The sequence below is a fragment of the Pelophylax lessonae genome, assembly GCF_965119305.1.
Source record: "Pelophylax lessonae genome assembly, chromosome: 5".
NCBI lineage: Eukaryota > Metazoa > Chordata > Amphibia > Anura > Ranidae > Pelophylax > Pelophylax lessonae.
In genome coordinates, this window is record NC_138772.1 from 57,472,222 (window position 1) to 57,495,951 (window position 23,730).

A 23,730-nucleotide genomic window follows, 5' to 3' on the forward strand; every position below is an offset into this window, starting at 1 on the left:
CACTTATAAAATTGACAGCTTCCTTCTGGTTGTTAGTCCTACCAGTGACTCATCCCTGGCCAGTAAATTCACCAGGAATTCCCAACTGACAGTAAAGGAAAGCAGAAGAAAGGAAAAGGTGTGAGGTTGCAGTCTCTTTAGGTCTAGCATGGATTTTAAGGGGGACCCCACAAAAAAACAGCGTGGTAACCCCCAATTACCATGCCAGACCCTCGGAGTTCAAAAACAGGAAAAAAAAGCATAAGGGTCCATACCAGTCCCTTAAGCATGCATGCAGCCTGGGTGGTGAGGAAAGGGGGAGCCGAGCGTGCACCCCCCACCATACCAAGCCACATACCCTCAACGTGGGGGAGTATTTTAGACACAAAACATGGAGAAATATATTGTAGAGATGCATTTCATATATTTTTTTCCCCCAGACATGCATCGGAAATGGACATACTATGGTTGCTTTATAAATGCAACTTTTTTTTCAAAAAAGGTGACTTATCCCTTTTAAACATAACAATGTGTTCAGGCAACAAGCCATCAGATAAGAAGGACCCTGCCTGATGGTATAGGCTGACATGGAATAACGGCTTCCTGAAGGCTTTGACTTTACCAAATGCATATTAAAATATTTTTTAATTTCCTGTGAAAAAATTATATCAGAGCTCATCCTTCACTTATGAGGCGCCCACAATTACTGCAATATTATGAATCTTAAATCATGCAGCTATCCCACAAATCTGAGAAGTGAAGGTTGTGCGATAAAACCAGCTAGTTTTCAACACACTTATAACGGGAAATGATTATAATAGAGATCTGAAATTTAAAAGTGTGGATATTTACAAGTGAACTAATTTCCTCCAACCTGCAAAGCCTCCCTCCTAGACTTCACATCTTTCAACATACTATCAGATTTGGCTAACAGATTCCATATACAACAGAAATATCACTGTTTTTGGAAAATAATTTGGATACAGACCAGGCTTTAAAAGGTTAAAGATGGTACATCTGATATCCTCCAAAATGCTTTCCATGTACCCGTGGAGCCCAATCCAAGGGTCTGCATATTAAGCCTCCAAGCTAAAACCTACCTCCTTCAATAAAAAAAAATGCCAGAACCTTAGCAGACCATGGAAACTCTGGTAGTAGATAGTAAATGTTGGAAGGTTGGCGGTTTTGATGTGACCTTTTTTTTTATCAACAACTTAAGCTACCTTGCACTCTTTCATTGTCATGGCCTTGATCTGAACCTAGTACCTCTGCTGTGTCTGGTAACTCTCCTTGCTGAGCCACCTAGAATACTGGACAGCTCCCTGGACAGATCCTGAATGATCCTGATTTGAACCTTGTTTTGTCATGATCCATGAACCCTTTGCTTCTCCCATGAACTTCCTGATTTAGGCCATTTCTCTGGACTGTTTGCTAGATTATTGTGCTCTCTCCAGCCAATATCTCGCTCTTCTCACTCATGCTGTTGTCTGTATCTCTGCTATCACTCGTTACCAACCTTTGCCTTCTTCCTCAACTACGCATCTGCTTGACCCCAACCTACAACCACGTGTTACTGACCTTTGGCTTGTTTACTGACTATGCTTCTACTTCATCTCTACCTGAATTTTTCTTCCATCTGACTACATCTGCATGTCTAAAAGTTCCCAGCGCCTCTTTAAATATGCTGTTCTGGAATCCGGTAAGGTAACCTGGATGCATTTAACCTTCTGATTACGGATCACTCATTTCAAATGAACCAGGTCCAGGCACCACTGGGAACGTGCAAAATATTTTAAAGCGCACCTGTCAACAGTTTATCAACTTGTACAGGGTATAATATTGATTAGTAGACAGCTATTCAGGTGTTATTTCAATAGGTTCACTCTTATATTCTCCAAAATTTCATACTGGGTAAGTTAGGCATTGACCTATGAAGACTATGTCTAGGAATGTGCTCATGTTCTATGTCTAAACTGAAATAAAAAGAAGGTGATTATAGGTGTTTTGTGTTTTTCTTGTTATTGAGGGTAAGGGAAAGGGGTTAGTTAGCAGGGAAGAGGGTGGTTGAGGGAGAGTGAGATGAGGGTAATGAAGGGTTAGAGAAGGAGCGAGAAATAGATAGGAATGAGAAAGAGAAAAGGGAAGGGGGTCAGAGGAACCCATGTACAGGGCCGTCTTTTCCAATGGGCATGCCCGGCGGTTGCCTGGGGGCCCCACTTGCCCAATTGCCACACATGGTGGCAATTACTGTCCCCCAAAAGGCCAGAATCCAGATTAATTAGTTTACCTGGTGGTCTAGGGCCCCCCCGTTGTCCGCCGGGCCCCTCCGTTGTTGCCCGCCGGTGGCTCGACTCGAGTCTGCACTGCACACTGGTTGCTAAGGCCAGCCGATTGGCATCTAGCAACCAGTGACGTTCTGAGAGCAGACCCATGATGCACAGCAAAGGAGGAGGATCCTCCTCATCGGCTCGTCCTCCTCTCCGCGCCTAGAAGACTGGCTCCACCCACCTCCTCCCTTCATGTGCAGCCGTTGTGAAAGGTAAGGCAGCCAGCCCAGCTGACAGGCTGCTTGATTTTCTTTCTTTTTTTCACTCTCTCTCCATCGACACAAGAGACAACTACCTGGAGGATATACCTTACTATATATTGGTCCCTGTAATATGTATATAGTAAGGTATATATCCTCCAGGTAGTAGTTGTACGCTCTTGTAGTATATAGTGTTCCCTGTAATGTGTATATAGTCTATATACATATTACAGGGACCAATATATACTACAAGAGAGTACAACTACCTGGAGGATATACCTTACTATATACATATTACAGGGAACACTATATACTACAAGAGACTCTTGTAGTATATAGTGTTCCCTGTAATATGTATATAGTAAGGTATATACTCCAGGTAGTTGTACTCTCTTGTAGTATATTCTCGTGGGTGAATGTGTAGGCAGGGGGCCCCAGTGCACTGCATTCATTGCCCAGGGGCCTATAAGGGACTGCCCATGTATTCAGTCTCTGGTACAAGTCCTACCCGTGGTGGCATGGGTGTGTTATGGATCAGAAATTCTATGATTCTTTACTGAAGCTCACTGCAAATCAGTTTCCATACAACTTTCAGGACGATCTAGTATGAAACTATTAACTTCAGGTTACGCTCCTCCCATACCTCGCTATGACCCCACTGTCCTACTGACCATTCTGCTAAAGTACAGGAAGTGAAGACCACAGCACGGACCTCCTAGCTAAAGTTGGAATTTGAAATCTAGAGCACCAAAAGGTTTTGGGACTCCAAAGGTATCCTATAAAAATAGCAGAAGCTACCTGCACATAAAGTAAAGGTTTGGTGACTTTACCACCACTTCAGGTACACAGGTAAAAGGCTATTAGCATAGACTTTTTGTTAGTTTTTATACACTAAATATACTTGTCAGGGTATCAGACCCAATCATTATCAGTTTTATAATAGTAATCTGGACCCTCCATACTTCAGATGCATTTAAGAATTCAGCCTAGGACATGGGCCCTAAGAAAATAGGAGCTGGGTTACAATTGATATAATTATCTTCATCTACAATGATCTGAAAAATTCAGGATATATACAGCTCTCATTGCCTTTTAGAAAAAAAGTGGTTTCATCCTATAGTCTTCATCCATTCTTTGATGGTAGGCAATTTAAATGTAAAAATTGTACAATTAAATCATGGATTTTCATTTGACATTCTTTTTACATTTTTCTAAATGAGGTCTACTTTAGCTGTGCATTGTGTGAAAATTGTCTTTAAATTGCACAATTTTGTCAAAGTAGCAATGAATATAGGAAATTCAGCTTCAAGAGATTTCATCTCCCACTGTGCTATGAACTCTGTTCCACAATCAGTGTTTGTAGTTACCTGATATGGTCTGCGCTCAATCTCCTCTTCTGTCACTTAAGAACCAAAAAAATGGCTTTATAGACTTAGTAAAGGTACATTTCTAGTGGATGCTTAATAGGGGAGCTTGGTAAAACAGAGATCAGCACCGTAGGATTAATTCCAGCAAGAAAACTAAAATCAGTTTATTTTTTTTACATTTTGGACAGAGTAGGGGAGGGTTAGCATGCCTGTTGAGTTTTTATTGTGATCTGCGTCCCCAAAGGGGAGATTTACCTGCTTGATATGTCCTTAGACAACTGACATTGGGACTGAAAGTAAGGGAAAGTACAACATTTTTAGTTCTCGCCAGAGCCAATCCATCTGACGTTCCATCAAAGAATCCATCAAAGGATGGATGGAGGGAAAATCTTCCAATGGGGAGAATTGTTGAAGTGACAACTGTCTAAGAGGGGGTTTCCCTAATTTTGGAGCGATTTCTTCACTCTTCTTGTTGAGTCTACTGAGGAATTGAAGGGAAATCTTTCCAATTTAAAACAAAAGTGTATTTATGCGCTAAAGTGTAACAAGTTACCCAAGAGCTGCACCTATATATCATCTAAATACCAAAAGTGATGTGAAAACATATACTGTATATACACAACCAGGGCATTTTTTCAGCGGGAATGTAGGGGAACGCAGATCCGGCACCTCAAGCATTGAATGTATATAATGGCAAGGGGTGCTGGGGTGTGCTGGAGGGTCTGTTGATGCTGACTTCTGGAGAATCTATTGTTGCATGAGGGGATCTATGTTTGCGTGGGGGGGTCTATTGCTGCTGGGCGGTCTATTGCTGTTGCTGGGGATCTTATGCTGCTGGGGGAAAATTATGAGGGATCTACTGTTGAGGGAGGGGTCTATTGTTGCTGGAGGTTTTAATAATGCTGGGTGTTGGGAGTCTATTGTTGCTGGGGGGAATCTCTTGTTGCTGGGGGTCCATTGTTGTTCGCTACAGAGGATCTATTTTATTGTCTTTCTTGTTATCCTTCATATATTCCATACAAATGACTTTACACTACAAGATGATTCTGTAATCTCTAAAAGGGGAGCTAATGAGAAGTGGGTAGGGGGGGAACCAAGTAATGGTGCTCAGAGGTGGGTAGGGGGTGGAGAAAAGAGACGGCTCCGTAAGGGGGAGTTCCTGCACCTATTCTCTGAGAAAAAATGCCCTGTACAGAACTATAAATTACAGTGCGCTTCTTGTTACTATGCAAGAAGAATAATACAGAAAATATATCAATATACAATCAGTAAATTGAGTAGTCCATAAAGTTCAATATAAAGTTCAATATGGATGTAAGTCCATGTGCCATTTATAAACGAAGCGTATAGTGAAAAAGATGTGTTTCTGGTTCTTCTCAAAGTGATGATGTATCCCACCAGGTAGCAAGCCATGTGAGATGTTAGGGAGTTACACTATACACATGCCCTCCACCGTAACCAAGCCTCTCACCAGATGGTCATGACCACCAATTACAGAGATTGTGCCCAAATACCAAGTAATAGACTTCTCCTGGAGTCTCTAAATATGATCAGTATGGTCACTGTGTTTCTACTAATAGTAATCACCAATACCCTCACCACAACCTCAGATCCAAGTCAGATAGAGAAAAAGAAACATAGGCCGCACATAGCGTGAATACTGCTAGTACACTTTATTAAAAGTTAAAAAACACCAAAAAAGGTACTCACATGGTTCTGTAAAATCATAAGCATTCAAACCACATGAAGCCTTGCCAACAGCCGGCATCTGCGGGCGTAATGACGTCACACGTTGGTGGCCCGCCACAAAAAAAGGCTTTAACCATTCCATACTCCAGCCAAAAGTTAAAGTTTTGGATATACACTTAAAGGGTTAGTTCATATTTTTAGGAAAAATTAAAAAGGTGCACCAATGCCTTACATCCTAGCCACCCTCTAGTCTCCACTGTACTTACCTCACTTACCTCCATGGATGATGAGCTGTCAGTGCCTATGCAACAGGTGCAGCGGTCCGGGGATTTGAAATCCCTGCTCTTCTCCCTCATCTTTCTGCAGGGCTTCCGTAATGGATAAAAGTTATTCTCTGTACTGGCGCTGACCATTCAGAATCCTTCTGATCCGTCCCAGAAGCCTTGGAGGAAGAAGAGGGAGAAGAGCGGGGATTTTAAATCCCAGGGCCGCTACATTAGCTCTGTGGGCACCGACAGCTCATCACCCATGGAGGGGAGTAAGGGTGGAAATTGAGGGTGTAACGTATTAGTTCACCTTTTCATTTTTCCTGAAATGTTAACACACACTAACGTTGAATTCAAAGCATGGCTATTTTTTGCAAAGTGTTCTCTGAATGGCACCCATGCTGAGCGAGCGATCTCCTGTGTTCACAAAGCAGCAGAGCACAAAATACACCGGCAATCACTACAACAGCGGTCCTTATTACAGTGATTTCCAGCTTCCACTGGGATCTTATGGGTATGCCACATAGATACTTACATTGGTCCAAGCTGGAAAAATAGCCAAACCTGGAGTTCAGCTTTAATTTATACTTTAAAGTAAACAGATATAGTCTATTCAATACATTTTTAAACTAAGGCTGTATTCACACTTTCCCATTGCAGGAATTCTATCCAACCTTACCGGCAGTGCAGGTATCATGGTATGGTCAGTGGTGTATTTAGGTTTTGCGCTGCCCTAGGCCGGACTAAACTGGTGCACCCCCTAATTTAAATATGATGCACCCCTTCCTGCAAAGGCCACACCTCTTCCTGTTTATGACCCGCCCTGTCATCTGTAAACCACAGACCACCATCACAGTCTATCAGTGCCCATCAATGTAGCCTCATCAGTTCCCATAAGGTCAGCCTCAGCAGTGCCCATAATCATACCATCATATCATACTAGGAGGTAGCAGTATGACAGCTTTATGGGGGTGCCAGACTGATTTGCCTCCTGGACCCTGCCCTCCAGCCCAATTCGCCCTATAAGACTGGCACTATACTAAAAGTGTGTAGCGCAAGCCAGCAGGGACCCTTTTTAGTGGACGAGCCAGGACGTGGCTGTTTTTTTTCTCGTGCGTATTGCAGCTTTTTGCTGCCCCCCTGCAATGTGCTGGCCTAGGCCTTGTTGGCCTAGGCCAAGATACAGCACTGGGTATGGTGTAGCAGTTCTGGCAGTGCAGGTACTATACTACCAATCAGACCTAATGATCGTATTTAGTACAGGACCTTGCTCATTCCTATTACAGAAAACTACCCATCTATGGTCGCTCTTATATTGCCTGAACAGGTGGACCTGTAGGCCCTGATTTAGGCCTGGTTCACACCTATGCGTTTTTTAGTGCATTTTCAGTTTGCAGAAATGCATTACAATCCATTTAATATGGCTTCCTATGGGTCATGTTCACATCTGTGCGTTTTTCACCACTGCGTTTTTTTGGAAAGAGTCTTTTCTTGCAGCAGGCTGCATTTTTGGCTCCATAGACTTCAATAGAAATGCAGCAGCAACACCAGAAACGCGTGTGAAAAAAATGCAAAACGCATCAACCGCAACCTGCATAGGTGTGAACCAGGTAGTTCAAGCTTCCTCTTATATCTCTGCTAAGCCTGCTAAGCTGGGTATAAACATACCGAAAATTCAGCCAGTTCAGCACGAACCGGACAAAATTTTGGTATGTGGGTACCGCTGTCTGTTCAACAGAAGTCAGTCTAACCATAAATGGCCATGCTGGAAAACCAGCATTCAATCAGCCTGCCTTTCGTGTTGTTGGACCAATAAAGAAGTGCAAGAAGCGGTGGGCTAAACCATCACTTTTTTAGCAGAAGTCAGAATGATCAAGTACTTGGGTTTTCCAGGTTGTTTGTGTAGAAGTCTTTAGAGCCGGTTCACATACAGGCGACCCGACTTGCCGGGGCGACCTGTGAAGTCGTGGTGCACAGCGTGCACCGCGACCTCGGAGCGACATGCACGGACTTCATATCATTGAAGTCAATGCAGGTCGCCCCAAAGTAGTACAGGACCCTTTTTCTAAGTCGGAGCGATCTTGGCAGGCGACCCACGGCGACTTGTCAGGCGTCCAAGTCGCCTGACAAGTCGCCCCAGTGTGAACCGGCTCTTAGGGTGTCCCCATACCACTTGTACACAACTATTCAAGCCTGAATGAGGTCCGATCCCCTCCCCCATTTGCTCATCAAAAAAAATGGGTTTTGGCTGGAGTCCCACATCATGCTGAACTTGGGGATAAGCAAATATTGCCTAAATACAAGAACCATGTATATTCTTCTTTGTATCTTGGGAGTTATTTGTGTATTTCTTCCAGATCTGTGCAGTAATCAAGTGTGAGACTTCCCCTGGAGAGTCCTGTAATAAAAAGACTGGTCACTGCTGTACTCTTTCCTTTTGCAGGGTGACTGGTCCTGTCTCCGCCTTCTCCTGTAATTTCATGCAGACAGACAGTAGAGGGTGCGGTCTGCTGAGTCCCCTCCCACAGCTCTGCTCTCTGAACAGGCTCTGATATCACAGCTACATTTGCAAGGTAATATCTGTGTTTGTAAAGGAAATTGGTGCAAAGTGATTGTATATCTTTTGTGGCTATTGAGGAATATATTTATATAAAGTTTTTGTGCCCAGAGCTCAGCATTAAAAAAGGGACCTCTGCTGTGCTCAGGGTTATTCTAACACTGGGTTTAAATTATATCTACAAACCTATTTTAGTTTTTCATAAAGTAGGAAATGATTACAGCACAAAAAGCAGCTAAATTGCAAATGTGACAGGAAAGCTTCAGCTCCATCACCATCCCCGCCGTACTAACTCTCTAACGCGTTTCATGCATCATGGATTTAATCAGGCTACAGCTAAGCCCATGACTGGTGCAATGCATTAGGGTGTAGTTCAGGAGGGGATGGAGCTGAAGCCTTCCGGTCATATTTGCAATTGAGTGCTTTTCAGTGTGTGCTTCCATCTCTCCTTGTATGCTTCTGCCTATCAGGCAAATAAAGCCATGTGGGAGCTGCATCCCACAGGGAATGAATCCCCAGATGATATACAAGGCTATTAGAGGAGAAGCGTTTTGACCTCAGGCAACGTAGGTTTTTTTTTTACTGTTAGGGCTACAAGATTGTGGAATTCTCTACCACAAGAGGTGGTTTCTGCAGGAAGTATAGCTACTTTCAGACTCTTAGACGTACATCTCAAGGATCAGAACATTAAGGGGTATGAGAGATGATTACGGCCACACGTGCCTACACAGGTTGAACTGGATGGACTATTGTCTTTATTCAACCTCAAATACTATGTAACTATGACTGAAATAAGGGAGCTTGGAGAGGCGCTATATGTGTGAATGGGGTTCAGAAAATTATTAAAGTTATTGTGTAGCACACTCCTAGTTTAGAGTAGGCTGCTAGGTAAATTTAGTTTAGCTCCCCTTTATTCAGTGGATGTGATTGCTTTGGGCTGCTCTGAGTTTCACTGGCTGTGGGTTTGACTGTTTCTGCTGCCTTCGGGATCGTTCTAGAATGTAGTGGGCTGGATGAAGCAAATAAGCACCAGAATATTTATGTTGTCTCAGCCAATCCCTGGGGAAGAGTGCCCAGATGGTGGCTGCACATAAGCATTAATAGTCTGAAGCCTGGAGCTGCCCTGTTGTTGTCCAGGAGGAGAAGTTCCCAGGCTGGAGGGCTGCTGCCCCCTCCCAGGCAAGCCAGTTGACACTTGTCAAGAGAAAGAGGAAAGACACCATGCCTAAACTGGCCAATGTACCCAGCAAGCTAACACCACATCCCTGTTTAAACATAGGACAAAAGAGGGGTGAATGGTATCACTAACCCTGCGGGCTCTATTGGCGCAATGGGTGGGCGTGAACCAAATGGTGGGATTTTATAGGTGAGGCTTGCTAGGGTATATATTTTAGATAAATAATAAGGAGACAAAGTAAAATAACAGAATTTTATTACAAAACCGATAAAAACAATCACATACAGTGATATATATTCATAGCATAAAGATACTTGATGTACAAAGAACCATTGAAGTGTGCTAGGGGCCACTTGTGTCCGACATGTTTCGCCAGCAGGCTTCTTCTGGGACAATGCAAGAATGGTGACCTCTACTCAGGTTCTAAGTATGAATAACATACAATCAATTTACATAAGTACATATGGTTAATTACAGTCAATTATTGGTATAGCAATATATTAGGGCTCACCAAAAGTATCTAGAGCATAGCAGCAGTATCAGTATCCGTATATCAGAGATCATTGCGATTTATCCAATGGTGGGTAACCACCCTGAACTAAATAGTCCAGCCAGACCTGGCCCCGCTACTTTGACAGGAACCGGACCGAGCTCGGTCGAACCAAAGCAAATCTGAAAAAACCAACAATCCATAAAAAAGAGGAGCTAATTACTAAGAATCCCATATACCACTAGAGTAAAAAGAAGGGACTCAGGTGTATATGAGTATAGTATCGATAGGTCTCCGAAAGCAGGGCCAAAAAAGTGAGGAGAGATTAGAAGAAAATAAAGATAAAGAAATCAACCTGAAGTTGTGAGAGTGAAGAGAGGTTGAATAGGGTGAGCCAGCAAGATTTCAGGAGGGGTAGATAAGGCCAAATATGCAGACAAGCTGCATTAAAAGTAAAAATGTAGCGTGTAGATAAGGACCAGGTGCATGCTAAATAGTGCAGAAAGAACTCCGAGTGTCCAAGACTTGTAGGAGTATGTTTAGAGATAAATTCAGAGCCGACCCAGTAAGTGATAATGAATAAGAGGGAAGGGATGTGACAAAGGTTGAGAAGTAGCCACAAAAGAAGAGGCTGGTGAAAAATAGTCCCAAAAAGGGCGTGCAAGCAGGAGACCGATATGGTAGGACGCTTACCTTGGATGCTCCGATCATCTGGTAACAGACAGCCGCGCCACTAGTCGTGGCCTGTCTGTACCATGCCGAGTTCGGCGTTATAAGCGGGGTCCCACCGGAAGTGATGAGGTACCTCATGACCTCCAACTAATCACTTCCGGTGCGGGCGCCATCTAGCGGTCCCAGTCAGAGCTGCACCAAAGGCACAGATGAATCGGAGCGCTGCACATCCGCCATAAAGGACAGGCGGACTCGGGGAAAAAACGTGGGAGGAGAAGAATAGTACAGATCTCAACAACACCACCCCCGGCTTGGCGCCCGAGCCCCTGTCAAAAACAAGAAAAGCAAGGAAAGTACTGGCACATTGGATTTGGTCACAAATTGATCCCCTAATGATATACAGGATTCCGATCTAATGGAAATACTAAAAGGAAAAAAAAAAGAAAAAAGAAAAGGTGTAAATCAACATATTGTAATGAATGAAATAATTTACATTGGTATCTTGCAGCGCATGACCGCCATAAGTTATGAATTCATTAGGTAATAGACACCCATAAAGATAATCACCTGGAAGGTATACAATAGTATCCTATCCTAAATTATGGCAAATTGGTAGGTTACTGTGATGTTAATACAGTATTTTGGTTATTTTAGGCTGCATCGAAATAGGTAAACGGATAGTATAAACGGCACAATGTATAATCAGATGTGTCATAGGATAATAAAACAGAGAGGAGACGAGCCTAAGGAAAAGGGGGGGGGGGGTTTTGATAAAATATAATTACTCCTATTAACATTCATATGGTCCTGGATTTACTCCAGAAACGGTTTGAATGACAAAGCTGTGTTTAAGCCAGGTGGTCTAGTGGCCTGTAATTTATAGATCCACTTAGCTTCTGCTTTGAGGATTGCATTATCATAGTTTCCACCTCTTGGGTTTTTCTTAATTGCTTCTAATACAATGAATTTAATGGTATGAGGGTCAAAATTATGTTTTAAGCCCACATGCTTACAAATGGGTGTAAACATGAGTCCAGTGTCCATGTAATAGAGGTGGTCTTGAATACGTTTCGCAAAGGGTCTAATAGTTTTACCAACGTAAAACGCCCCACAGAGGCATGTAGCTAGATATACAACCCCCTCAGTGAGGCAAGTAGCCCTAAATCTCGGTTTCAAGATCCCTCCCCGAGGTAGAGAAAAGGTATAACCCTCTCCCACCCAGGGGCATTCTGAACATTGACCACATTTGTAAGTGCCCAAACCCCCACTGCTCCGTGATAGTCCTCCTCCTCAATAGATTTATGATGACTATGTACAAGTCTGTCTCTAAATGAGGCAGATTTACGATAAACTATCTCTGGATATGGTTTAATGTATTTAGAGACCGTGGTATCGTCTGCTAGGAAGTGCCAGTTGTTATCCAAGATTTTCCGTATAGTTTGATGTTGGGAACTATATTTAGTGATTAATTTGGTAGTGTTCATGGGTTTAATCTGACGTGAACCAAAAATAAGCTTATCCCGTGGTTGGAGATTGGCTCTTTGATAAGCTTTTTTAAGTAGTTAATTACTGTAGCCACGGGCCAGGAGCCTTTGCTGTAGGGCCTTGGCTTCTTGTTTGTAATCCTCATCCAAAAAGCAGTTGCGTCGTATTCTAAGATATTGTGAATACGGAATACTGCGTATTAGAGATCGTGGGTGACTACTTGTATAATGAAGTATAGTGTTTCCCGCAGTATTTTTGCGGTACAGAGAGGTGTAAATACTACCTTCAGGTGTAAGATACACCATAGTGTCAAGAAAGGCTATTTTTTGAGTGTCATATTGAATGGTAAATTTCAGATTATAATTATTGTTTGATATGAAATCCATAAATTCTAAAAGAGTGGACACCGAGCCTGTCCACACAACGATGACGTCGTCGATATACCTGTAGCGGGGCCAGGTCTGGCTGGACTATTTAGTTCAGGGTGGTTACCCACCATTGGATAAATCGCAATGATCTCTGATATACGGATACTGATACTGCTGCTATGCTCTAGATACAACTTTTGGTGAGCCCTAATATATTGCTATACCAATAATTGACTGTAATTAACCATGTGTACTTATGTAAATTGATTGTATGTTATTCATACTTAGAACCTGAGTAGAGGTCACCATTCTTGCATTGTCCCAGAAGAAGCCTGCTGGCGAAACATGTCGGACACAAGTGGCCCCTAGCACACTTCAATGGTTCTTTGTACATCAAGTATCTTTATGCTATGAATATATATCACTGTATGTGATTGTTTTTATTGGTTTTGTAATAAAATTCTGTTATTTTACTTTGTCTCCTTATTATTTATCTAAAATATATACCCTAGCAAGCCTCACCTATAAAATCCCACCATTTGGTTCATGCCCACCCATTGCGGCCTCTCTGGGGCGCCAATAGAGCCCGCAGGGTTAGTGATACCATTCACCCCTCTTTTGGACTTGTCAAGAGCTCTTTGAGGTCCCAGCAAAACTAGAGCTGGGGCCTAGCTTCTGAAAATCTCTGAAGCTAAAGGAAGGAGGATTTCACCTAGGATCCAGTCTGTTCTTTTGGGGGTAAACGCTACAATCAATTTTATTTTATACCCCATTCGGTAGATATACTATCACTTTTTGTCCTGTAGGTGCAACAAGTAATTATAGGAAATTACTTCAAAGGGAGTTCATCTCACTCTTCTGACTGTACAGGTGCCCCCATTGGAAGATTTACACTCTGTTCCTATTCTCATGACAACTCAATATTTTAAAATTTATTCCACTTTCCAGTGAAAATGGTCATCAGGATTAACAAGGAGACTGAATCTACCTAGAAAAGACACAGGCACTAATAAAACACCAACAGTGGTTCCTACCATTTTACATTCTGTCCAAAGCAAAAAAAAAAAAAAAAAAAGAAATGTGGCTTTAGACATACTTTAACACAACTATCAATTATATACTATTACATTGTGTTGGTTATAATTTGAGAGAGTGTTTTTTTTACGCAGAGACTTGATACACCACATGAGCAACAAAAGTGACGGTAGAGCATCTTCACACTCTAGTCACCCTCCACCCATAACTTAATTCTCGGTTTTAGGCTGAGCGGCTGTCAAACAGACAGAAGTCGCAGATTCTTTTGCATTACCACACTCTATAAAAGTCGTTTCACAAACTTCACAAACACCAGGGGAGTGGATGTCTGCGACGGCAATCCTGATCCCACCAGACTCCCATCCCTGTGCAGCGTTCTTACCGAGCTGGGGCTTGAATGTCGTCTGACCTTGGGAGACTCCTTCCCCACGGATGCGCTCTTAAAGTTAATGCATGCATTGTTTTCTGAGTGCACCCTCTTCACCTGGTTTGCTGCTTTTTCGAAGGGGTCGAAGCTGCTCTGAGTCCTCTGAACACGCACTTTCTTGTCCTCAGGGATGGTGTCCAATGGTTTGATCACAGAGTCCATTCCCTGGCAGTTGCGTGTAGACATCTTCGTGACACATATCTGCAAGGGGAGGAGAGGAAGAGATGAGTACACAGAGCGGAGTGAACAATAAACACACGTAGGTCTTATCCCAGAGGATAGACAACCTCGTGAACATGGCCCTTTCAGCAGGATGCATTGTTTGCCGAGGACTCAGCAATGACTCCAGTAATCAATCCCTTTCAACAGAAACGTAAGACGCCTTTATCCACCTGTTGTAACCCAAACATGAAAACACCGCCGTCACCTAATACAACCTCTATGTGCCAGAACTGAGAATCCTCTGCCAACCTGCAACTTCGAGCCGGGACAAGGCACTCTATTACCCAAGGCAAAGGTGCCAAAATACTCCTCACCCCTCCACCAAGTTTTTTAAAAATGTAACACTCAAAAACAAGCAAAAAATTAAAAAAAAAAAAAAAAAAAAAATATATTATTTATATATATATATATATATATATATATATATATATATATATATATATATATATATATATATATATATATATATATATATATATATATATATATATATATATATAAACACACACACACCACACACATATACATATATATATATATATATATATATATATATATATATATATATATATATATATATATATATATATATATATATATATATATATATATATATATATATATATATATATATATAAATAATAATATATATATATATATATATATATATATATATATGTATGTATGTATGTATGTATGTATATGTATGTATGTGTGTATATATATATGTGTGTGTGTATATATGTATGTGTGTATATATATATATATATATATATATATATATATATAAACACACACACACCACACACATATACATATATATATATATATATATATATATATATATATATATATATATACACACATACATATATACACACACACATATATATATACACACATACATACATATACATACATACATACATACATACATATATATATATATATATATATATATATATATATATATAGTGTGTATTTACCTTTCAAATATTTTTATTTTCATTATAAGGCAAGCAGTAAAAGAAATGCGTCCTACACATGGCACAGTATAATATCCATATAAATCCTTATGGTTACATTTACAGTAATAGGGATAACTTTTCCTGTAACCAGACACGCATATACCAAAAAAAGGGGAAGCAAATGTGCAAAAAGATCCAACCAATCATCCTTCGTTTGGCACTCCCCTAGTTAGGTGCTAGGATGCTAGGTAAAGTCCTCTTCTCCTCTGTAATTAGTGGAGCAGTTGCGAATTGTTTTGAACTGACCATGGTCTCACAGGCTGCAGTTTTTATTGCTTCTCCCTGCTTTCTGGAAGGCTCCAGAACATTGGAGTGGAGCAGGTCCAATGAGCAGTCTAACTATTTGCAGGGTCCCAGCCAATCCCTGGAGAAGTGTGCACAGTAGGTGCTCCAGAGAGGTGTGGGTCTTATCCAGGAGAAGTTCCCAGCCTGAATTGCTGCTGCACTTCTAGGCAGTTCAGCTGAAGGTCTGCATGTGCTCCTTGAGGTCCAAGCTAGGATAGAGCTGGGGGGGGGGTTACTTTTCTGAGAACCCTTGGAACTAATTAAGGGATTTTATCTGGTCTGGGGTGCTCACAGGTAAAGTCTGGCTGATATTGGAAGGGGGCATCCAAGGAATATATGAGTACAGACCTGAATGTAGGATGGATAGGTGCAGTGCTTTAAGTGGCCCAAAAGAGGTGCCGGTACTCTATTATAGCCTATAAATTCCCCCCCCCCCCACCCCACATCAGGGTCCCCACAGAGAACCCCCCCCCCTGGGCTGGGACTCCGGAGCAGGGGGACTCACTGGTGGTGACTGGTTTGGCTCTGGAGTGGGAAATATTCTTGGGGGGGGGGGGCAATTAAGGAAGCAGATGTCCAAAATGAGCGTACTGGTATGCTAAGGCACACGGAGAGGTGGCGGTATTATCAAGAGCCATATTTGGAAGTGGCGGTACTGAGTACTAGTGCATACCGGCCCACTTAAAGCACTGGATAGGTGACTGTGGCTGCTGCATGACTTTTGTGCATCAGTGCTAATGCTTGTCTGGTCTGGGGCATTATTTATGGTGTCTTGGGATGGCTATACACAGTTTGAATCCGATTGGTTCAAATCTGAACCGTTATTGGGTGGGCTGAATGTACCAAGTTGACTGATCGATCAATCAACTTGGGTACAAGCAGCCTGTTGGATTCCCTATGGTCACTGTCTTCTACCAGTAGGGATGGCTTGCCCCCCACCAGGAGAAGACAATGACCGGAAGCAGGAATTAACACTGTGTTGACGGGGGAATCGTGCTAATTTCTTTCCTGCAACCAAAGAAAATTCACTCCATGTATGGCTTAGATCAGTGGTCCTCAACTCCGGTCCTCAGGGCCCACTAACAGGCCATATTTTAAGTATTACCTTGGGGAGATGCAGACTAGAGTAATGCAATCACTGAGCAGCAATTTATATCACCTGGGATGTATTTCAGTTATCTTGCAAACCTGGCCTGTTAGTGGGCCCTGAGGACCAGGGTTGAGGACCACTGGCTTAGATCATCCCCTTGGTTACTAAAGGGACTGATATGAAAAGCAGGGACAAAGTGAACAGTGTCCTCTGGTTACAGTTTAGTGTTCATGGAGTATCCCACAGCTCTGTATACCCTATCCAAGTTTATTCAACAATAAATATCATCAAAAAGGCAAACCCATAGACATTGAGCCAGAGAGAGTGTGTTACTGTGTGCCTGGCTACCGTTGCACTAATCTGAGAGAAGGAATATGTGGTAAAGCAGCAGCCCTTGCGGGGGTGAGCACTGCATTGGATATCATTATTCAAACTATAAATAATGTCTAGAAACAGGGGCTGACTGGCAACTTTCGGCCCAGGGGGCAAGTACAGTCCAGAGGCCCATGGTGCAGCGACTCGCCCCCCCCCCCCCCACTCTCCCTCTTCCCGGCCTTCTTCTGACCCCCATTCCAGGCTGAATCCCGGTTCCAAACCTGGCCAGCAGGAGGCGGTTGGGGAGAGCTGGGACAGCTCGGTTGGGGCTGTCCGGAGGGGAGAGTCACCAGTGGGGCATGGAACCGGCTTCTGCTCAGACACATTTTACACCATCCATGCTGGGGGCTGCGATCTGTCCTTTTCTTCATCCTGCACTCAGTAGGTCAGCAGCAGGGACTTTTTACTTCTCTTCACCAGGAATCATTTAGGCATGTCTGTGGCAGAAGCAGTGCAGCCTTTTTACAGGGCATCAGTGTGGCCAAGGGGGCAATTGCCCCCCTGCCCCCTAGCCCAGTCCTCCCCTGTCTAGAAATAGCTAATCTCTTCTCACTCCTCTATCAGCACGCTCCTTGTTAACTCATTTGAATGTAGCAAACTTCACTGGCTCCCACTCCTGGCCCTCCCTCTCCCCGTCTGAGTATTGCTGCAAAGATGACTGCAGGAGGCTGATACTCAGGTACTTATACTAGCTGCATTTCAAAAAATACCTTTAATGATTTTTGAATGAACACAAAGCTGTGTTTATGTACAGAATGTCTTTTATATCTGCTCGGAGTTCAGCTTTAACCTTTCTTTTAAGCAATGTCTGAAAAGGAAGTGCCGTCTCCAGGCATTATCCCTAGAGGGTTACAGTCGACTGTGACAATATTGTCCCCAGGGCCCTGATGGAAGTGTATGAATCATCTGCTTAGGGACAAAACAAAGGCCAGACTAGGGTGGGGCCATACAAGATCAGAGATCGTTTGGTCTGGCCTAGCTACTGTCTGTCATGCAAATTATCCGGAAGCCATATTTTTTTATTTTTGCAAATACACAATGAAGAATCATTCTCTTTTATATGGGGAAAGTAAACAATCCTTAAAGCTAAACATGCAATCAACATACAATTACATTTTTTTATCCAATTCATGTATATTTGAAGAAATACCTAATTGAGTCTCAGTGATGCCATCACTGGATCGGTCTGCAGGTCTTTACTTCATAGCAAGATTGAGTTTGGTAGAAAGGGTTGCCAGGCTCCTGTAAACATCACAGCACCCTGCTGAGGGTATGATATGAAAGAACACATCCCCAGCATCCTTTTATATGTGCATTCCTGCTGACTATAGGATGATGCAGACTTTAGCTGTGCAATCTGCTGATCAGTTGCGTGATTACACTCTAAAGCAGGCTTTTTAACTCAGAGGAACTCTTGGAATCATTTTCAGATGTCATGGAACCCCTGCTAAGATTATTTCATCTAGGGTCATTAGAAAAATGCTCCTTCTGGTGATCAGCAGAAAATAGGCCACTCTAATCGTCAGCTAAAAAGATCATTGGCGTCATGCTACCGACTCTGCCAAATGGCGATGGACCTGGAACTTTCAACGCCTCAGGCTTGGTGGCCAGTGGGATAAAAAAATGTATACTGGCCCCTGTAGTCATTAGACTAGTGCCCAATCATTAGTATCAGTGAGAGGAATAGTGCTCCCTCATTGGTATCAAGTGGGAGGAATAGTGTTCAGTCATTGGTATCAGTGGGAGGAATAGTGTTCAGTCATTGGTATCAGTGTGAGGAATAGTGTTCAGTCATTGGTATCAGTGTGAGGAATAGTGTTCAGTCATTGGTATCAGTGTGAGGAATAGTATCCTGTCATTGGTATCAGTGGAAGAAACAGTTCCCCATCATTGGTATCAATGGGAGAACCAGTGACTGATCATTGGTATCAGTGGGAGGAATAGTGTCCCATCATTGGTGTCAGTGGGAGAAATAGTGTTCCATCATTGGAATCAGTGGGAGGAATAGTGCCCCATCATTGGTATCAGTGGGAGGAATAGTGCCCCATCATTGGTATCAGAGGGAGGACTAGTGTCCTATCATTGGTATCAGAGGGAGGACAAGTGCCTCATCATTGGCATCAATGGGAATAATAGTGTTCCATCATTGGTATCAGTGGGAGGAATAGTGCCCCATCATTGGTATCAGTGGGAGGAATAGTGCCCCATCATTGGTATCAGTGGGAGGAATAGTGCCCCATCATTGGTATCAGTGGGAGGAATAGTGCCCCATCATTGGTATCAGTGGGAGAACTAGTGCCCCATCATTGGGATCAATGGGAAGAATAGTGCTCTATCATTGGTATCAGTGGGAGGACTAGTGCCTCATCATTGGTATCAATGGGAGGAAAAGTCCAAGGGTCAAAAAAAAGGGGCGCAAAGGGCCACATCTGGCCCGCGGGCCTGCAGTTTGGAGACCACTGCTCTGGAGGAACTGTAGGGTTGCATGGGATCCCGGTTGAGAATGTCCACACTAAAGGGATGTTGGAGATTGTTTTTTCATATAATGCTCGGGAAGAGCAGTACAGTGACTTATGCAAGCATTAAATCACACCAGAATTGGCCCAAATTTACACAGCGTATGGGCAGCTTAAGGCTTTCACCTTGTTAAACAGAATAATTATTTTTTCTTTTATTTCAAAATTGAACTGGATAATGATCAAGGAAATAATAATCTATTTAAAATGATAAATTGGAGGCTTTCCAAAAAGTCTGGAATTCATGGCTAAAAATACAACACCAACATCATATATATGACCTCCTGCCTCATGAGAAATATTCTTCAATTATCTTCCAAAAAATTGTATCTCTTTAGACTGCATAAAAAAATTACAGAATTCTTTTAGTAATGCTTAAAGTGGATGCAAACCCTCAGTGAAGTGAGCAGCCTCAGATGATACATAGAGATGACACAAATCTCCCTACATAAGTTTTTCATTTATATCTGCTGTCTTTAGCTTTATATACTCTTTAGAAATTGCACATCGTGTTAAGAGATTTTTTCTTCATGCTCAGCACTGGGTGTGGTATACACTGTGTGACAGCTGATTGGAGGAAAATCACACACCCCCACTCCACATAGGCAGAGACATGCAGAGCTGTGCTGTGACAAGACAAGCTCTCTGCTAATTTATAGCAACCTCCCAAATTTCAGCCTTGTTTTCTCTTGGTTGATGGAGAATTTGTCATGCTGATAACAGAGCAACAAAACAGCAGAAAGACGGAACTTAGAGCTTCGGAGAGAGATAACACTACAGATATATGTGCTTAGGTCAAATTGAATGAATCAGGGTTATATTCAATGCTTGGTTTTTCCAGCACCTTTATCAGTCGAATGAATCACCTACTAAGTATGCAACTTCTTCATTTCCAACCCTTGTCTACATTCCAGTCTAAGCTGGTGCTCTGACCGCTGCCCCAGGTTTCTTGTTTAAGGTGACTCCTTCCTCTTGCAGCATTCCATGGAGCTACACTTGCATGAAGGCATTAGATTTGTGTCTCCCTACACTATGTGCATCAATAGAAACACACAGCTCTGTAGACTAGGATGGCAAGGCACTTCCCTGCTCCCTCCCCCTCCCTTCTCCAAGTTAACAGACTGGTTACACTGTTTACTGTTAACCCTCTCCTGTAAAGACCAGACCTTCAGGGAAGCAGCACAGAGAGCAGGAGCTACCAGCATTGAAAGTTGTAAACTGCAAGTCATGGAATTAGATTAACTAATAGATTAAGTGTTAAGATAAAAAAAAACACTATGACGGTCTTCTTTTCTGTAATATTTCAGTTTCTGTAATATTTCAGTATAATGTTCCAACTGCTATAAAACAAAATAATTAATTTTAAAAAGCAAAAGTGGAATGCTTTACAAGCATCTAATATGCATTTTGGGAATGCTGTCATTGACCTGAATTGAGGTGTTTGGCAAGCTTTGGAAGTTGCCAAGGCCTGCCAAATGCTGCTGGCCACATCTAAAGCAATGCAAGCGCAGTCTGAATTTGATACCTATAATAGACGATTCGCTTCTTTGGAACAGAACAGGCATTGGCTTTGTAATGCCTCAGTAACACAATTTAAATGCTGTTCTATAACAGTACCCCAAATTTTTCAAGTATAAATCTCTACGACACAGGGGGTCACTAACTAAACACTCCACAATTTACAAAAAGCCTTTTATTTTTTAATGAAAACAAGGCATTCTCTGATTGGACGAGGTGGGGAACTGGGGCAGCGACATCATGATTAAGGAGCGAAGGAGAACGTAAAACTGATTTTTATTGGTACGTTGGACAAAAAACAAACATTTAAAGTGACACTTATATTTTTTCATGTATGTATTTGTAACTCAAAGAAGTACTTTATATTGCACACAGCCTCTTCCAAACTCGTGTTTTGTTTTTTCTACTGTGATCCAATTTTATGTTAAAAGTTGGCTTCCCTTGCTCGTTCTCGAGTGGGGCTATTAGCGGCCATGTGCACTGCTTTATGCACATCACACACCACATAGATTGTCATCAGAGGCTCCTAGTCCTCCACCTTGTCATCAGAGGCTCCTAGTCCTCCACCTTGTCATCAGAGGCTCCTAGTCCTCCACCTTGTCATCAGAGGCTCCTAGTCCTCCACCTTGTCATCAGAGGCTCCTAGTTCTCCACCTGGTCATCAGAGGCTCCAAGTTCTCCACCTGGTCATCAGAGGCTCCTAGTTCTCCACCTGGTCATCAGAGGCTCCTAGTTCTCCACCTGGTCATCAGAGGCTCCTAGTCCTCCACCTGGTCATCAGAGGCTCCTAGTCCTCCACCTGGTCATCAGAAGCTCCTAGACCTTTACCTTGTCATCAGAGGCTCCTAGACCTCCGCCTTCTCATCAGAGGCTCCTAGACCTCCGCCTTCTCATCAGAGGCTCCTAGACCTCCACCTTGTCATCAGAGGCTCCTAGTCCTCCACCTGGTCATCAGAGGCTCCAAGTTCTCCACCTGGTCATCAGAGGCTCCTAGTTCTCCACCTGGTCATCAGAGGCTCCTAGTCCTCCACCTGGTCATCAGAGGCTCCTAGTCCTCCACCTGGTCATCAGAGGCTCCTAGACCTTTACCTTGTCATCAGAGGCTCCTAGACCTCCGCCTTCTCATCAGAGGCTCCTAGACCTCCGCCTTCTCATCAGAGGCTCCTAGTCCTCCACCTGGTCATAAGAGGCTCCTAGTCCTCCACCTGGTCATAAGAGGCTCCTAGTCCTCCACCTGGTCATCAGAGGCTCCTAGACCTCCACCTGGTCATCAGAGGCTCCTAGTCCTCCACCTTGTCATCAGAGGTTCCTAGACTTCCACCTTGTCATCAGAGGCTCCTAGACCACCACCTTGTCATCAGTGGTTCCTAGACCTCCACCTTGTCATCAGAGGTTCCTAGACTTCCACCTTGTCATCAGAGGTTCCTAGACCTCCACCTTGTCATCAGAGGTTCCTAGACATCTACCTGGTCATCAGAGGTTCCTAGACCTCCACCTTGTCATCAGAGGTTCCTAGACCTCCACCTTGTCATCAGAGGTTCCTAGACCTCCACCTTGTCATCAGAGGTTCCTAGACCTCCACCTTGTCATCAGAGGTTCCTAGACCTCCACCTTGTCATCAGAGGTTCCTAGACTTCCACCTTGTCATCAGAGGTTCCTGGACCTCCACCTTATCATGAGAAGTTCCTAAATCACCACCTTGTCATCAGAGGTTCCTAGACATCTACCTTGTGATCAGAGGTTCCTAGACCTCCACCTTGTCATCAGAGGTTCCTAGACATCTACCTTGTCATCAGAGGTTCCTAGACATCTACCTTGTCATCAGAGGTTCCTAGATATCTACCCCTTGTCATCAGAGGCTCCTAGACCTCCAGCTTGTCATGAGACTTTCCTAAACCCCCACCTTGTCATGAGAGGTTCTTAGACATCTACCTTTTCATGAAAGAATCCTAGACATCCATCTTATTATGAGAGGTTTCTAGACATCCACACTGTCATGAGAGGCTCCTAGACCTCCACATTGTCCAGTGAACTTTGTATTACATAGACCTTACCAAACTGTAGCCTATGCCATCCTAGGATACTTTTTCCTCTCTTTATAAAATAAAAACAGGTTTTTACTGTTCCCCTTTCCACTTTTGCTATGGTTAAAGTCTCCTAATTTTGGATTTTTTTTTTTTTTAAATAAACCAAAAAAATAGGTACATATTGAACAATGCAATACGTGACAAATTGCAGAGGTGTCAGTTACAAGGATCTTCCATAGTAATGCTCAAATCAGACGCATTGGTAAAGAAAACTGAATACAATACGACTTAGTCTGACAGTTGGCACAATAACACGTTTCTCCAAGAAGTCAGAAGCCTCTGAAAGGCTGTTTTGCAGAACAAATGTTTCATGTTACTGGAAATCGATAATCCGAGCAGAGATCCAGCCACGGTCCAGGTGCAAGGAGCAGAAGAATAGCTATTGAGCGGTGAAATGAGTGTTAAGTACAACCTGTGTCTGAGACTCTTCTCTGTCCTCTGTGATCGTTCGTTAAACATCTAGCGGACTGCTGTCATAGCGTTGCGCACTTCATGATACAAGTGCCAATATATTGCTTTGTTTGACTTTCTCGTATAGACCGTATCACTGTAATTACATTTCACCAGCAG

General features: G+C 42.9%; 1 protein-coding gene across 2 annotated transcripts in view; it reads right to left on the reverse strand.

Moving 5' to 3' along the window:
• The window catches only part of CDK14 (cyclin dependent kinase 14), a 786,329-nt gene that overhangs the window by 567,289 nt on the left and 195,310 nt on the right, over window positions 1-23,730 (reverse strand). Inside the window, exon 3 of one of the 2 annotated variants that reach the window (XM_082258252.1) lies at window positions 14,097-14,240. In XM_082258252.1, coding sequence (XP_082114378.1) covers window positions 14,097-14,240 — 144 coding nt within the window. Of the gene's footprint in view, window positions 1-13,994; window positions 14,241-23,730 lie in introns of both variants that reach the window. The other variant, XM_082258251.1, reaches the window with a different exon arrangement.